Genomic DNA, 17,362 nt, shown 5'->3' with positions numbered 1-17,362 from the left:
CAAATGCCTTCTGCCAGTCTATAAAGCAAGCACACAGTTCTTCATCTATCTCCAAAGTTCGTTCTGCTATAATTCTCATCATCCCAATTGCATCCCTGGTTCCTTTTCCTCTTCTAAATCCAAACTGATCCTCTCCAAGTATATCCTCTATTTTCCTTTCAATTCTTCTTTTAAGTATCTTTGCTATTATCTTTGCTGTATGTGCAATAAGGCTTATTGTGCGATGGTCGCTGCATTTTGTAGCTTTTGTCTTTTTCTTTAATGCAATCATTGTCACTTCTGTAAAGTCCTTGAGCCACTCCCCAGTTTCATATACGGTGTTTATTAGTTTTGTCAGTGTTCGGTTATGTCAGCAAAATATTCTGGTTTTCCCATTGCAATAAGAGATCGCCTATTATATTCGAGAAGCCGGGATAACGTAGTCGGTATAGCGACTGGGTACGGGTTGGTCGTAGTTCGAGTCCCGGTAGAGTCAAGAATTTTCTCTTTTCCATGTCGTTCAGACCGGCTCTGGGGCCGACCCAGCCTCTTATCCAATGGGTACCCGGGAGTGGCTTTCAAAGGGGGTAAAGCGGCAAGGGCGTAAAGTTGAAAATTGACCTCCGGCTAGTGCCGAGGTCAAGAAAATATGTATCTCTACATCAACTCCCCCATACGCCTTCATGCCGTAGTTAAGCACAGGGACAACTTTATCTTTACCTTACCTATTACCTTCGATTTTGTATGGCATGTGTTTGGTTTATTCCTGTCGCCTATTCCTCGACAATCAAACGGTGACGTGCCCTGCAATCAGGCCCACTGACAAGGCTGTGTTGTCATTCACATAGCATGCGTCTCACTTCAGCCTGCATCAGAATATGGCTAACAGCCTACATAGGGCTCAACACTAGGACACGGCTTAGGCTAAGGGGATCTACTGCAATGCGACAAGTCCGACGTATCACGTGCTCGGTTTGTCTTGAAGATGGAGGCCATAAGGTCTTTTGCACAAGACACAACAGCGGGTCAGTCACTTATACATATATTTAGAAAGACGTACAAGTGAAAGGTTTCATTTAATTCGCCAGTACATTGGCGCGGCCATGGTATTTCCGTGCGTAAGTGGCCTATGTCGGCACTTCAACACAATACACGTAGGTGGGGGAATAATAAAAAATGGATCTTAGAGATATAGGATGCAGTGTTATGGACAGGACTGATCTGGCTCAGGTATGGGACCGGCGGAGGGCTCTTGTAAACACGGTGATGAACTTTCGGGCAACATAAAATATTAAGGACTAAGCTCCATGGCGTCAATTAGTTATGGAGACCATCTCCCTAAACAAAACAGCAAGGGTGCTATCCTCAGGGCTCCTTCCAGCGGCTTGAACGTCACAGAGTATGTGCGGTGCCTTTGAACCGATCTTTCAAGACTTAAAATCAGGTTTAAAAGGGCCAAGGCTGTGTAACACGTTAATTCTATGAACTGTGCTACTTGGTAGTGAGACCTGGGTATTGAAGGCCAAGACATATTCCGAATCACAAGTGCTGAGATGAGGCGGGCCAAAGAATATGCAAGGAAAGACTAGAAAAGCTACAGAGACGTTTCGGACGCTCTCGACTACCATCTCTGAACCTTCTTTCACCGACTCAGAGTGTGGAAACACTCGCACCCCATCAGAGTATCGTCTTCCTTTATCTCGAATTACACGTTATGACGCATTGAAGAGACAGGATACAAAAACGTAATAAGACCTTCTCGAGCGATCAGCCGTGTGAATGCCGAATTAAAAACTAACGTCTTAGAATTTTCCTCCGTGGAGGATAATCAAGGATTATGTGTTAAATGTCCATACGTTGTTGATATATGTACTCGTATGCGCCGATCTGACAGACTGGTTTATATACAGGGTGATTCTAAATTATTGTAGGGGTTTCCGTTGCCCATAATTGGCAAACAGGGGAAAAATTAAACAAAACTGCTTACGGAATATGAAAGTGTAAATGAAGACTTTTATTAGTTATAAAATCTCTCTCTCTCTTTTCCTGTCGCTCCCATTTTGGAGCATAGGACATCCATGAAACGCTTCTTTTTTTTCACTACAGTTTCTTAATCCTAAGAGTGTCGGCAGGACTCCTTGGACGGGGGATCAGCCAGTCGCAAGGCCGCTACATAAGCAGAACACAAACAGAATAAACGGAGACAGGCATCCATGTCTTGTATGGCATTCGAACCCACGATCCCAATGTTCGAGCAGACGAAGACAGTACATGCCTCAGGACGCGCGGCCGCTGTGACCTGCACTTATAGTATCAATACTGCAGAATGCTAATGACTTCAACATGCGCACCTTCGTTGCACGTAAGTTTTGAAAATTACAGATCACGGAAACCCCTACAATAATTTAGAATCACTCTGTATATAAGCGAAGTATGTACATTCACCACATCGACCCTGACGATGGAGACAGAGGAGATCTACGAAACGTTGGTATCTAACACAACATTGATATGACTGATCGCCCGAGAAAATTTTAGAACATTTGTTGGCAGTGAAAGCTTCAAACTTTTTTTCTTATTGCTAGTGGCCTAAAGTACCAGCCCTAGATGATATGTGAGGATTATTGTGGAGCAATTGGTGGAATGAAGATTGGCAGGGCAACCGAAGTGCTTGGAGAAAACCTGCCCCAGCGCCATTTTGTCCACAATAAATCCCACTTGACCAGAACTAACCGCTTGAGCTGTGTCGCGGTCAAGCTTACCTTACGTGAGGATATGGAGACAATTTCATTTAAAGGCATTTATCTCGTGAGCAGATGTAGCTGTCAAGACACAATTCAGGCTCCTGAGACCTGTGTTTGCCAATATACAAAATACGCAGCCTGGGTTCAGAACACCGGATCTGAAGATTCAAGCTGCATCGATTTAAAAGCTGTGGTATAAGAAGAAACTGATTCGTCACAGCGGTAAGTGCGCACAAGGACCGTGCACCAACTCTGACTGGACAATTAAACATTCCACAAGGCAGAGCTGTACCTGCGCTTAATTCACGTTAAGAGGACGTGTGGGGGAGGAGAGGAATAACTCCACATATTCCTAACCTCCAGTAGATAGAGGTGAGTGGTTAGATTCACATCAGAAATGAATTGTTTTTTTTTTTTTGGTTAAATACAGCATGGAGATATTTAGTTTCTTGGAAGTTCCATGAACCATAGTTTTTGCTGAACGCGGTCTTGATGAACGTTATATATATAGCGTTCAGGAAGGACGAATATTATGTTACTGTACAGCCTACCTTAATAAAAACGTCAGCTGATGACGGATTCTTGCAAAAAACTGAATGCCGTGAAATGCTGTCTAATTGATAACAGATAAATGATAAGATGGATGACAGCTAGAAGACGCTTCAAATCTCTTAACTGAAACTTACGAACACGGTCCACAAATTTTATACTTTATGCCCCTTTTCCATGTCCAAAAGTAGTGCATCAACTTGGCAACATCGAAATGTGTTTGGGCTGTTTTCAAAAGAAACGGAAACCAACACTGCCGGAACTCAGTTCCGCCCTTTCGATTAAATTCAAATTGAAGTCACTGCTGTCACATTACTCATCTCTGCTTGTCCACTGGTGATCACAGCACCTGTTTCGGCTCTGCTCTTGGTCCTCAGGATGATACAGGCTGTTACATTCTTACATTATCTTCTAGTCTGAGTGCTTCTTCAGATGTAAATGCTTTCTGCTGGATTGACTTCGAGCCGTCTAACCTTCATGTCTGAAATTCCATCTTCATTAGTGGTTAGAATGGCTAGCTGTCAGCCGTAAACATAAGAGCTTTAAGGGCTCTTAAGTGGCCCCAGCGCCACTTTGTCCACCACAAATCCCACTTGACCAGACCCGGGATCGAACCCGGGCCGCCGCGGTGGGAAGCCAGCGACTAACTGCTTCAGCTATGGCGGGGCCTGTCGTCGAAGTTAGTACTAAATTTAGCAGATAGAGGGATAGAGGGTGTCGTGTTGTCAGCGCAACGGATCCCCACGGCCGTTAATCTTGGTTTTCTAGACCGGAGCCGCTATTTCCTTGAAATAGCTCCTCAATTATCCTCAAGAGGCTGAGTGGACTCCGTTCCACACCCACAAATTCTCAGAGAATCTGGTAGCGCCGCGAATCGAACCCGGGATCTCTGGATCTGTAGCCAGGAACTCTGACCCCTAGACCACAGAGGCGGTCTTAAAGATACCCTCAGGGTTAATTAATTAAACGCCACACCATTCAGACATATCGGGGAGTGGAGGTATAGCTCCACCATTCTTACGCTTGGCACTGGATGAAGATGAGTGGTCAGCTTCAAGTTCCTGCCGCTTTATCCCCGGGCAAACAGACGCTAGGCACCGAATGGATAGGAGGCTGGATAGGACCCAGAGCCGCTCTCGATGGTGTAAATAAAATAGAAGGGCAAAACATTTAATGAATATCATTTAGGTTATTTTACGGAACATGATCTTGAACGGTGAGTAGGTGCGCATGTGCAATAGGGTGGATGTGGCCTGTTTCAATGTATTGTACTGGTAATGGTACACCATAATAAAAGTTGAATTGAACTGTTCGGGGTAACGGTAAGGTTCTTTGGTGGTATTCAGGAGATACTCGGTTCGAATTTCGGCGAGGGTACCGACTAATCTGACTAAGGGTCTTCGTGTGTCGGCTCTCTCAGCGAAACACTAGCGTTTATTCTGTGCAACAGAGTTTCCATTATACACTAAATTTTCCAGCATGAGCTCAGCGGTGTCAAAGTGTTAACTAAGCAACAAACCGCATTCCTTGCAACTTAATGCCCTCTGTAAGCTCTTTCTTATGATGCTATAGAGAGTCATGTAACCGTACAGCAGAAAGAATGTAGGAGCACGAATGTGCATCCATTAGGATTTCGTCATAATACACTAGGTGCTTCAGCGAACTAAGGGTAATATAAAGTGTATTTTATAAATGTTTTATTTCAGCTCTGTGATGCAGGACAGGATAAAATCAAGAGCTTGTATATTTATGATGATTATGTTGATGATGATAGTGATGACACGCGAGCTATCAAAGACTCCAAATAAAAAATTAAACTCTCTGTGTCCTGTATTCTTTATTATTATTATTATTATTATTATTATTATTGTCGTATTTGCATTGTGCTCTGCCTGTAATTAGCCTTGCGGCTGTTGACTCGGCACATAAATAATAAAGAATTCAATTGAATTATTATTATTAACCATTTTAAATCACGTTGATGTTATGTGTACCACGTTCTTTAACATTAAAATCTTCATTAATCAGACATTAAAATGTCTGTAATTATTGAAGTAAAAAAATATCCCGTACATAATATGTAGAAATATGTACATCGTCAGGCAAAATTTAATAAATTCCATTACTTATCGCTGTCAAAATCTAAGCAAAATGAAAATTGCGCACGATTGCCATATTGCTTTACAATTTGTAGAATCTGTACCGAAACAAAACAGATAGCGCAGTTGGTATTGCGATTGGTTACAGAATGGATGGCCGAGGGTTCGGAGTTGGAGTCCCGAAAGGGCAAGATTCTTTTTCTTCTCCACACCATCCAGACAGGTTTCGGGGCCCATCCAGCCTCCTATCCAATGGGTACCGGCGGCTCTTTCCTCGGGGGTAAAGCGGATTGGAGTGAAGCTTGGCACTCACCTCCATCTAAAGCCGAGATCAATAACAGTGGAGCTATACCTCCGCTCTCCCATACGTCTTAATGGAGTAGCGTTGACAATTTTACCTTACCTTTCACGTTGCCCGAAGAAAATGCTTATGAATTTCGTATTTAGCTCGCAATAAACGATTATATTTCTGAATAGCGTCAACAGCCTGGCCTTTGTAATGGAGATGCAGTGTGATTGTTGTGAGGCACGGACTGAGTTTCTAAGTGTTACTTTCATGGACAGCAGGTTTCGAAATTTTAAGGACGTAAGGCACGTAGTGGATATCTCTCTCTCACGGAGCTGAGCCCTTCTTGAGAAGCTGCCAACTGTGCAGCTACCCAAGAATTTCCCAACATTTATGGACCCCGAATGTTCATTACCATGCTCACAAGAGCCCTCCACTGGTCCCTATCCTAAGCCAGATCAATCCAATCCATTCAATCACATCTTTCTCTCTCAGATCCATTTTAATATTGTCCACCCACCTACACCTTGGTCTTCCCAGTGGTCTCTTTCATTCCTGCTTCCCCACCAACATCCTATATGCATTTCTCTTCTCCCCCATTCGTGCTACATGCCCTGTCCATCTCAACCTCCTTGACCTGATCATTCTAATTATACTCATAGGAGTGTACATGTTATGAAGCTCCTCATTATGCAGTTTTCTCCAACCTCCTGTCACTTCATCCCTCTTCGGTCCAAATATTCTCCTCAACACCCTGTTCTCAAACACCATCAGTCTATGTTCCTCCCTTAAAGTCAGAGACCAAGTTTGACACCCATACAGAACCAGAGACAAAATTATAGTTTTGTATTTTCTAATTTTTATGTTTTTAGACAGCAGAGGAGAAGACTAAAGGTTCTGGACTGAATGGTAGCAAGCATTACCCGAGTTCAGTGTCCTCTTAATTTCCTCCTGAATCATGTAGTACTGGATATCTGAGACCCCAAAATGCAGTTACAATACTCCAGTAAAACGAAATAGTTCTGGTGCTCATGAAGTAGGCGTACGCGGTAGCGTATTTGCTTTTGGCCTTGTCCTACAAGCTTGAAGGTCGCGGGATCAAATACCGATGTTATTGGATTTTTTCAATTTACCTAATCCTTCCAGGCGCATTATGGCCCTGGGAACGACTCAGCCTCTAACAGAAATGATTACCAGGAATATTCTCGGGGGTAAAGGGGGGCCGGCGCGTAAGACTGAAAACCTTACTGCCATTTGCGAGCCGATTGTCTAGAAAATGTGGGAACCTCAACATCTCACAACCCTATGGGCCTTCACGGCCTGTTACAGGGATAGCTTTACCTTTTACCTATGGAGTATGTTGCAAACTTCGTAATGACAACCAGCTAAATGCTTAGGATTGGAAAGAAATCGCAAGACGTGAAATCAATCGGAATAAATTCACAGACATGCAGATCACATCGAAATGGAAGGTACGTCGCTTTGTTTGTACGTCACTTACACATAAACGTTAAGCCGTGTGTCCCGTGTCGTAGCTTTACGGCACGTAAAAGAACCTCATATCTCCAAAGCAGGTCACTGAGCCAAATTTAAGGACGTTTCCCGCCCAACAAATAGTCTATAACACCTCTGATAGATGGGGGAAGCATTATAGATACCGCCAAGCTAGTGGAGGCCGAACTCGCTGGCTCGGTCGGGACTGATGGTACGCACCAATATCTGTAGGATATATAGACTGGTAGAATATCATAGAGGGAAGCACAATGGACCAATACTGGTCTAAGTGCATGGGGAAACGCACCCTCTCCAATAACTAACTAACTAACTAACTAACTACACATAAACGTGACCGGGACATTTCTAGACCTGACAAATTTGGCTTACATATACAGATTATACGAATGAGTATTTAACCTGTCGATTAGGAGGACTCGTTTATTCTCTATAAGTTGGCAGACAAGTTTATTGGTTGATAAGTTGATTAATCTTCTGCAAAGGATTGGGTCAATACAGGTTCAATGGTCATTAAAAATCTGTGTGCTTAGTCTATTTTCTTGAATTTCTTCCAACATATCTTTCTCTTCCTGATCCATATTTTAAATTCTTTCTGAAATAAGAGTTCCTTCCGTCTGTTAACATACTGTAACGTTCTATGGAGATGCGGATTCATGGAGACCGACTTGGTACGGAACGCACTTTCCACGTCAACGGAATCAATAAATATTTTCCATGGATACGAGCAAGCAACAAACATTTTTCATGGATACGAGCAAGAAACAAACATTTCCATAGATACGCTTTACCCTATAAACGGGGAATGCAGAGAAGACTGAGTCAATCAGGCGTGGAGGCGGGGTGGAATACCTCCACGTTGACTTCGCCAGTCGCAGGGGCGACGAAAAGGGAAGACTCAAATCTGAGACAGTAAAATTTGGTCGCGAATCCCAAGGGGCTCGGACCTGAGAAAGACTGCGCTAGCAAGGGCCAGCAGCATATACAGAAGACAGACTCGACCTCTCGTCAGAGAAGGCGCCCCACAAAAACAAGACCGTAACTGTCCATCAGGAATAAATATCTGGTCAAGAGCCCAAGATGGGGCTTGACACCAAGACTTACTGACTGACTGACCTTCAGTCGCAATGTGACTTTGACTGATTCAATCCCGCGTGGAGGCGGGGTCGAATAGTTCCACCCTGACCCTGCCAGTCGCAGAAGGCGACAAAAAGGGAAGTCTCGAATCTGAGACAGTAAAATATAGTCGTATGATTGCGCTGGCGAGGGCCAGCAACAATTGTAAACGACAGACCCGTCTTCTCGCAACTGTCTGGCCGGGATATTGCGGGATACTGTACGACGCTCTCTCTCTATTCAGACTACACAGCGTCGAGTAGTGTCACCTTGTCACCACGGTATGGCGCGTCCTCTGGTTACAGATGGAGGAGACGCCCTAAAGGTATGGAGGGAAGCTGCTAATATATTGAATAAGCAGTCGCGGACAGCCGACAAGGGGTGGCCCTCCAGCTTGGGGGTTGGGAGTGGGGCTACAAACTCCTCACCGTAAATAATAAGCTTGTTCACAAAGCCATGGACTTGGATGGATCCTATGGATAGACTACCTAAGCGAAAGAAAATGGACATGAGATTTGGTACTTGGAATGTTAGAAGAAGTATGTATAGGGCAGGATCGCTCAGGGGAGTGGTAGAAGGAAAATATGAACTGGGAAATTTTGTAAGGAAAGGATAGTGGCATGATTAGGCACTGCCTTGATATCTGTCAGGTAGGTCTGAAGAAAACCACTATGAACTTCACTCAGGATAGCAGATCGCCTTCCGAATACAAACATATAACACTATTTCTGCACGAACTCGCTGTGTCACAGTATGAGAAAACAACAAAGGGGAATACACTCATAAACCGATAACGCACACACAAAACAGTTGCAATTTACAGTGATGACGTCACTTATATGAAGTAAAATTCAATTGTTAGCATTCAGAAAAGGAAAGACTTAAGAGATTCCCACTATAACAGGAAGACAATCACAAACAAATAAATTTAAATCAATGTGTGTGTGTACTGAGAGAAAGAAACATATCTTGACAATTATTTACAAATTACAACATATTAACGTACCTATTAATAGGGTACGATATGTGTGTGGCCTTCAGACTGCACTTCGTGACACATGAGACAAAATGAAAAACTGAGAAGGCCCAGACTTAGATGACTGGAAGATGCAGAGGATGATTTACATGTGCCGAAAATGTCACGATGAAGGTCAACGGTAAATAACAGAGAAGAATGAGCATCTGTCGTAAAAGTTGCAAAGGTTATTAAGAGAACTATACATCCAAGATGTAGGAAAGTAAATAACCGTGAAACAAACTGAAAAATACGAATACTGAACATGAGAAGTTCTGTCTTCTGTGATTTAACGCCCCATAATCCGGTGAAAGTAACCGACTTTTCAGAGGAACATATCGCCTCCCTCTATCTGATGCCTGTTTCACGCTGGTTTCTTACTTGGCTTACTCTTCGATATTAAATAAGGCGGAGATATATTCCTCTGAAGTAGGCAGACGATAGCGGAGTTAGTTGAGGCACTATGCTACAAGCCGGAAGGTGGCGGTTTCGTGTTTCGATGAGGTGCATTTTTTCAATTTACCTAATCCTTCTAGCCGCACTATGGCCCTGGGGTCGATTCAGCCTCTAACACAAATGAGTACCAGGCATCTTCCTCGGGCGGCAGGCGCGTAAGGCTGACAACCTTACCGCCATCTGTGAGCCGAGTGTCAAGAGAAAATGTGGGAGCCTCGACGTCTCACAAGCCTATAGGCCTTCAGGGCCTGTTACAGGGATAGCTTTACCCTTTTTTACCTTTTTGAAAATACCGGGAAAGTCCCTTAAATTATGCCACCACCACATTCTTTCCAATTCATTATTCACCATCATTCAACCACTGGACGCTACGTAAGCCCAGTCTCAATTCCTAACAACGTTAATGAAATGGCGAGGCTTAGAAAGTGGATGTTCTGGGTTATAACACCTTGCAGTATTTTAGGTGATTACCATGAGTTGTGAATATACCCTGAAGAAGGAGGAGCAGCGGGTTTGTAATTAGTAACCGGCCATAAGACTAGGCGGTATCAAAACCTAGAAGAGCACATCTTAAATATTCGGATAGTCAGTAACCAGACTGAGATTCGAACCGGGTACCTTCCTGAACACAATTATACAGCTTTAACATAATATATGAATATTAAGCTTCTTGTTACATTACAGCGTGAAGTCTGTAAAGTATCGAGTCACAATGTGAAGATTTCTGATCTATTAACTATCAGCTTCTCCGTGGAATTAATTAGTCGACTGGATGTAATAATTAGACAGCATGACAGGACAACATCTTCGCATATCGATCCTTACGACGGCTTATTTTTATGTTGAAATATCTTACTGAAAATAAGAGAGAAATGTTAATTTTTAAACATACGGTAGCTCAATAGAAATGCAACAGAAACAACGGGCTGTCTCGTAGAACTGAAGGCCGACAGAATACAAATAAATCAACAAAAAGAAAAGGAAGACGAGGGTCAGTTAAGTTTACAAACATAACCCAGTGAACTCTGCAAACCAGTAACATTCCTAGTACGATGAATTCAGTCTTTCTATATGGGCATTTATATTAATTCCTGCTTTATACACTAACTCTATTGAGCTGAGCCCTTCTTGAAAAGCCGCCAGTTGTGCAGCAACTCAAGAATTTCCCAGCATTTTATGGAACCCGAAGGTTCATTACCGTGTTCGCAAGAGTCCGCCACTGATCCCTATCCTGAACCAGACCAATCCATTCCACACCACCCCATTCTATCTCGCTAAGATCAATTTTAATATTATCCACACACTTACATCTTGGTCTTCCTAGTGGTTTCTTCATTCTGGCTTTCCCATCAATATACTATATACATTCTTTCTTCGCCCCATTCGTGCTACATGTCCTGCCCATCTCATCATTCTAATTATGTTTGAGGAGGAGTACAAGTTATGAAGCCCTTCATTATGCAGTTTTCTCCAACCTCCTGTCACTTCATCTCTCTTCGGCCTATGTATTCTCCCCAGTACACTGCTCTCAAACACCCTCACTCTGTGTTCTTCTCGTAATGCTACAGAAATATGAAAGAGGCTGAAAAAAAATTAATTCTAAACTACGAATCAACGAGAACAATAAAAACGAAGAAACCCGTTTACTTTTACCAGGAAATTACACATAAGAAATATGGAATTTCCTCCAACCATAATATTAGACAAATAGTGTTTAAAATGTATTTATTGCTGAAAGCTGGAGGGACACCGGAGTAGGGATTTAAAATACTGTCGAGTCTGTTGTTAATGGCTATATCCCCATATTCCGAGGAACAGACAAAGCAAGCATGTTTGAAATATGAATAGTTGAATATTGGGTACAGAACAAAGGGATGTTTTCTAATTCATATTCTAATTTTGCTCAATTTCATAAAGATACATAGCCCGTATGCACCAAGGAATTAGAATAATTAATAAATTAATTAAAAATAATGCAAACTGGAGATAGAACCATTAAGAACTAAGGTGATCTTATGTTCACAAGAAATTGTCTATTAAAATATGTGATAAACTAATACAGAGAAAAAGAAGACATAAACTAAGTCCAGTCGAGTCGAAAAAAGCCTGAATCACTAAGATGATGCAAAGGCAGGCTCCATGCGTGCTACACGCCATGCCCATCTCATAGTCCATGATAATATGTATTTGGCGAAGAGTGCAAGCTGTGAAGCCGAAGTAGTATAGAGGATGCCTGTATACTTCATGGAGGATGAGATGTGCAGGGCATGTAGCACACATGGGGCGAAGAGAAATACGTACAGAGTTTTAATGGGAAAGCCAGAAAGAAAGATACCGCTAGGAAGACATATATGTAGTTGGGACGATAATATTGAAATGGGCCTTACGGAGGTAGGATGGAGTGTTAATGAAGTCGATTCATCTGGCTTAGGCAGGGGACCAGTGGATGGTTCTTATGAACACATTAATGAATATTCGAGTTCCATAAAATGTTGGGAAATTCTTGAGTAGCTGAGCGACTGGCGGCTCCTCAAGGTGGACTCAGCCTCATGGAGGTGTATTATATTTAAGCATCCTGTTGCACTATACACTTCTATATGTAATAATACAAATGCCGTCGTGAACGCAACAATTTATTTGGTTGTAATTCTTTGTCTTTCCTTCCTCTACACCACATGTTTCGGCCGTAACTGGCCATCATCATGTGTATTTTTCACTACGTAGCTGTAACACTGCACACAATCCAAAATCTGAAACACCAGCCTGTCAGTTTTGTCTAAAATCTCGCCACATACGCTCGTAAATTTGATTTTAGAATTCTAATTTAAAATTTTAAAAATTAAAATTCAAAATTTAAAGTTTTAAATCATGGAGGTAGTTCTGCATATATTTGTCACATGCAAAGTCGGGTGCAGTGAAGCTGATGGTTTCTCTTTGCACCATCTTAATGTGGAGCCTGGAAGGAGAAGTCGGTATGGTAACTGGCTATGGGCTGGACGAGCAAGTGGTCGGAGTTCGAGTCCAGGTGGGGGCAAGAATTTTCACTTCTCCATGTCGTCCATACTGGCTCTGGGGCCCACCCAGCCCCCTATCCAATGGGTACCGGGAGCTATTTCCCCGGGAGTAATGCGGCCGTGGTGTGAAGCTGACCATCACTTCCAACTAGTGCCAAGATCAAGAAAACGTGGATCTATACATCCACTACCCCATATGCCTTATGGCGCAATGCTTAATTAGTTAGGCACAGGGACAACTTTACCGGTCTTAACGTGAGACTTGTTTCCACTCTACTAGACCCGACGTAGTTGGTCTGCCTCAGGCTTAAGAACACGCGGAGTTATTAGTCCACTTTTTTTGCTTAGTGGAGGGTGGAGTCTAGCTGAGTCCACTCGGCACGGCGGCCACTGATTAGCCTATTGTAACTGCCCTGGGTGATTATGATGGAGAATTTGGTGGAATGAAGATTGGTAGGGTAAACCGAAGTACTCGGAGAAAACCTGCCCCAGCGCCACTTTGTCCACCACAAATCCCACTTGACCAGACCCGAGATCGAACCCGGGCCGCCGCGGTAGGAAGCCAGCGACTAACCGCTTGAGCTATGGCGCGGCCCCTCAGTTTCATGGTAAGTAAATATTAGGGAGTTCTTCGTTATATAATTTCTCCATACATTCAGACAAGGCTGATTACAATGGAAGCTAAGTAGTATATTATTTTCGCCTCCTGAACATCAGGATCTTGGTTCGAACCCCATTCGGGCATAGACCATTTTTCCTCATTCTTTCTGTATTTGTGTCCTGTGTATGTAGAATGCCTTGCAATGGTTCTATCCCCCATTCAAGGAGCCCTACTAAATGCCTAAACAATTAACTTTGATGGTTTGTTATACGATGCTTTCTGTATCGAAAATTTTATAGTGTCGAGTGGTGGGATGAAAATGAATTGGATTTGCAAGGAAGCGACAGTGGCGAGAACCCTCAGCATTGGCAGTACTTACCCACGGAGCTGAGCCCTTCTTCAGGAACTGCCAATTCTGCAGCTACTCAAGAATTTCTCAGCATTTTATGGAACCCCAAGGTACATTACCGTGTTTACAAGAGCCCTCCACTGGTCCCTATCTTGAGCCAGTCCAATCAAATCCATACCATCCCATCCTATCTCTCTAAGATCCATTTTAATATTGTCCACCCACCTTCGTCTTGGTCTTTCCAGTGGTCTCTTTCCTTCTGGCTTTCCCACCAATATCCTATATGCATTCCTCTTCTCCCCCATTCGTGCTACATACCCTGCCCACCTCATCATCCTTGACTTGATCATTCGAATTATACTTGGAGAAGAGTACACGTTATGACGCTGCTCATTGTGCAGTTTTCTCCAACCTCCTGTCACTTCATCCCTCTTCGGTCCAAATATTATCGACAGCACCCTGTTCTCAAACACCCTCAATCTATGTTCCTCCCTTAAAGTCAGGGACCAAGTTTCACACCCATACAGAACCATGGGCAAAATTATAGTTTCGTGTATTCTAATTTTTATGTTTCTGGACAGCAGACGAGAAGACAAAAGGTTCTGGACTGAATGGTAGCAAGCATTGCCCGAGTTCAATCTCCTCTTAATTTCCTCCTGAATCAGGTTTTGATGTGTTATCGTCGTTCCCAAATATCTGAACTGTGCCACGCATAGACAGTACACCTCCCAAATATATATCTACAGCGCTACCGTTAGACCATCCTGCTGGGTTCTGAAACTTTCTTAAGTTAATTCTGAATTTGAATAGGCCAGACGGTCTGTTCCAAACGCAGGGAAAGCAGACGCAAGAGGGCAGACAAGATATTGTTGTACCTGTAACCAAGACCGGACGGTGTAAGCATTGAATGCAGACCTAACTCCACCCACTGCTAATTTCGGGACTAACAGGGAGATGCCTTAAGATAAAAAGTAAAAGTAAGTAAAGTAAAGGTATCCCTGTAACAGGCCGTGGAGGCCCATAGGGTTGTGAGACGTCGAAGCGCCCACATTTTCTCTAGACAATCAGCACACAGATGGTGGCAAGGTTTTCATCCCAAGAATATTCCATGAATATTCCTGGTACTCATTTCTGTTAGAGGCTGAGTCCACCCCAGGACCACAGTGCGGCTGGAAGGATTAGATCAATTGAAAGTAAATCCAATAACCTCATAGGGACTTGAACCCGCGACCTTCCGGCTTGTAGCATAGTGCCTCAACCAACTACGATAACACAGCAAAAAGGTCATGGGAATAGTTTAATGTTTTTTTTTAATTAAACGGGAATCATAATTAACCTTAAACCGTACAGAGAATTTCGGTTTCAGCCTCAAAACAATGGATTCCTTTTCTCATTTGTAGTACGTGTACACATGCGAGGATATATGAAGTTTCGTAACTCACCGTGATGCTCGCGATGGTCCTGGAGATGGTGTTGCGTCTGGTGCAAATGCTGGTAGTAATGGTTGTGATGGAGAATGCATTCTATGTCTGTGCAGTTCAACATTGTTTCCCAGAAACTTAAAGACGATACAATTAATCCTCAGCAGATGAAACCACTCACATACAAACAATGGTATTTACATACTTTTGTGTAGAGTCATGACATATCCAGTAAACTTGTTACTTAATTCCTGTACTACCAAACAGAAGATATCTTCTGTTACGAGTTCACTTGTTATAATGAAATATTTATTTCCCGTTAGTACGTAACAGCAGCGCGATGTATGTTCAGTACGTGGATAAGAGAAATGTCTTGTTTTCCAGAAGCATGCAGTGTGTCACACAACTCACTCCTGCCTCCTGAATGATTCAGTTACAATGGAATCCTACTAACATTTATTTTTAAACACTCATTTATGTCTTAGTGACAAGATTGGGCCACGATTCGTTACACTACTGAAATGTGATATGTTTAGGGTTGTAACAGAGCTTTACAATTCTTATCATCACGTAAATATCCACTAATTATCACACCATATGTTTTACGAAATTAAAACTGAAAATTGTTGTTGAATATTGGACGGGCGTGATTCTTTTTATCCGAACATAATTAAAACAAAGAAAACAATGTCCTTGAAAGTACGGTGTGTGTACACAGAGTCCTGTCCATAATCACGATAATAATTTCCATCTTTTTACAACGAGGTTTAGTATCAAAATATCTTATATCAAACGTTCTACAATCGTTTAAGCAAAAGAGACTCTGCAAATAGCATTCAAAATTCGACATTTACGTATTATCGTCTAGTTGTACGTTAAAAATTAACTAGTAGAATACTTGCATTATTTCACTTCATGCATTAGAAATTCAACATATCACGGCAAAGCGCGCATAATCACATAACCTCTAACGTGCGATACTCCGCTCTTAACTGAAACACGCCAATTTATATCACTCCTCGATTTTCTTCCCCATCGAACTCGTTACAGGAAAAAATATACGGTGCAAAATAGAACCTATATTCCTATCTTTACAACTATTGACACATCACTACAAGATTCTTCGAGCATGGTCCAGTTTAAAATCACATTTCCCTCCAAAACGTACAACGTTGATATGCGACGTTTAGCCTTCAGTTAATCGTATGCTATACTAATTTGCTTTTCTGTTCGTTAATTAGTGATCAGTCACATACACAATCACACACAACAGTTGGTGTTTGTTATGTAGGTTGCGGTGTTCTTCCACCAACTGCAGACTCGGCATCCAAAACACAGCCACTGCAACATAACCTCTCAAATCGCACACGCCACCTCTTCTATACAAGTCACCTCGTGTTCACTTGCAATCAGAGCGTCGGTTTCAATTAAAAACTGTATGTATTATTTCACAGTGTCGGTACTTAAGTCATTTATAGTCAGTGAGTCAGTGACTCCTCCACCTTGGGGCCCTGTCTACCTTTGCAGCAGCAATCACTAGCACAGAAACGAAACACGCGACCTCCAGCGAGCACAAGCAACTCCTAGCGCCTTTCTCACTCACACACCAACTGAACCGCCGAGCATATGAACACCCATGCAGTACTGTTACACCGGCAGGCCAACAGCATGTAAAGAGAAAGGGACCACGTCTGCAAGCCTGTCGTAGCATGGAACTTTGGTCGGAAAGTATTTGGATCGCTCTTAAACGCATTTGCCAACTTAGACGGGATATTAAGAGCTCGCATTTGAGACAAAGTATTAAACTGGAGAGGGGTAGACATAAATGTCATGCGAGGCGGAGAAAAATGCGAAGGAGAAGTATGAGAATATGAGAAAAGGAAGGAAACATTGTGAAGAACCAGGCTTATGAAGATAACGAGTTTAACGTCTTCCATACACCTCCCACATCTGAAATGTCTGAGATGATGTGGACAAAAATATTTTGGGGGGAGTGGGGGGATGGATTGAATTTGATTTTAAATGAATACTGCGGCGAAAATAGAAATACTTAGGCCAAGAGAACAGTAAATTTGGAATGTGTGTAATGGGATGTGGTTTGTTACAGCTGCCTCTCATTCCAAATAAAATCAGTCTTCTCTCCGTGTCATAAAACACGTATTTTTGTGTCAGTGTTTCCCTTAACAACCTTAGAACAGTGGTTATCAACTTTTGTGAGACT

At 42.6% G+C, this 17,362-nt stretch overlaps 1 protein-coding gene across 1 annotated transcript in view; it reads right to left on the bottom strand.

Moving 5' to 3' along the window:
* LOC111863648 overlaps positions 1–16,717 on the bottom strand; it is a 365,789-nt gene extending 349,072 nt beyond the window's left edge. The window contains exon 1 of the mRNA XM_023850144.2: positions 15,163–16,717. Within this exon, the coding sequence (XP_023705912.1) occupies positions 15,163–15,265 (103 nt within the window). The 5' untranslated portion in view covers positions 15,266–16,717. The remainder of the gene's footprint in view (positions 1–15,162) is intronic.
* Positions 16,718–17,362: the final 645 nt, after the last annotated feature.

Source organism: Cryptotermes secundus, unplaced genomic scaffold (assembly GCF_002891405.2).
Source record: "Cryptotermes secundus unplaced genomic scaffold, Csec_1.0 scaffold234, whole genome shotgun sequence".
Taxonomy (NCBI): domain Eukaryota; kingdom Metazoa; phylum Arthropoda; class Insecta; order Blattodea; family Kalotermitidae; genus Cryptotermes; species Cryptotermes secundus.
Note: the sequence above shows the minus strand (reverse complement) of the source record. Positions and strands in the feature narration are given on the sequence as shown.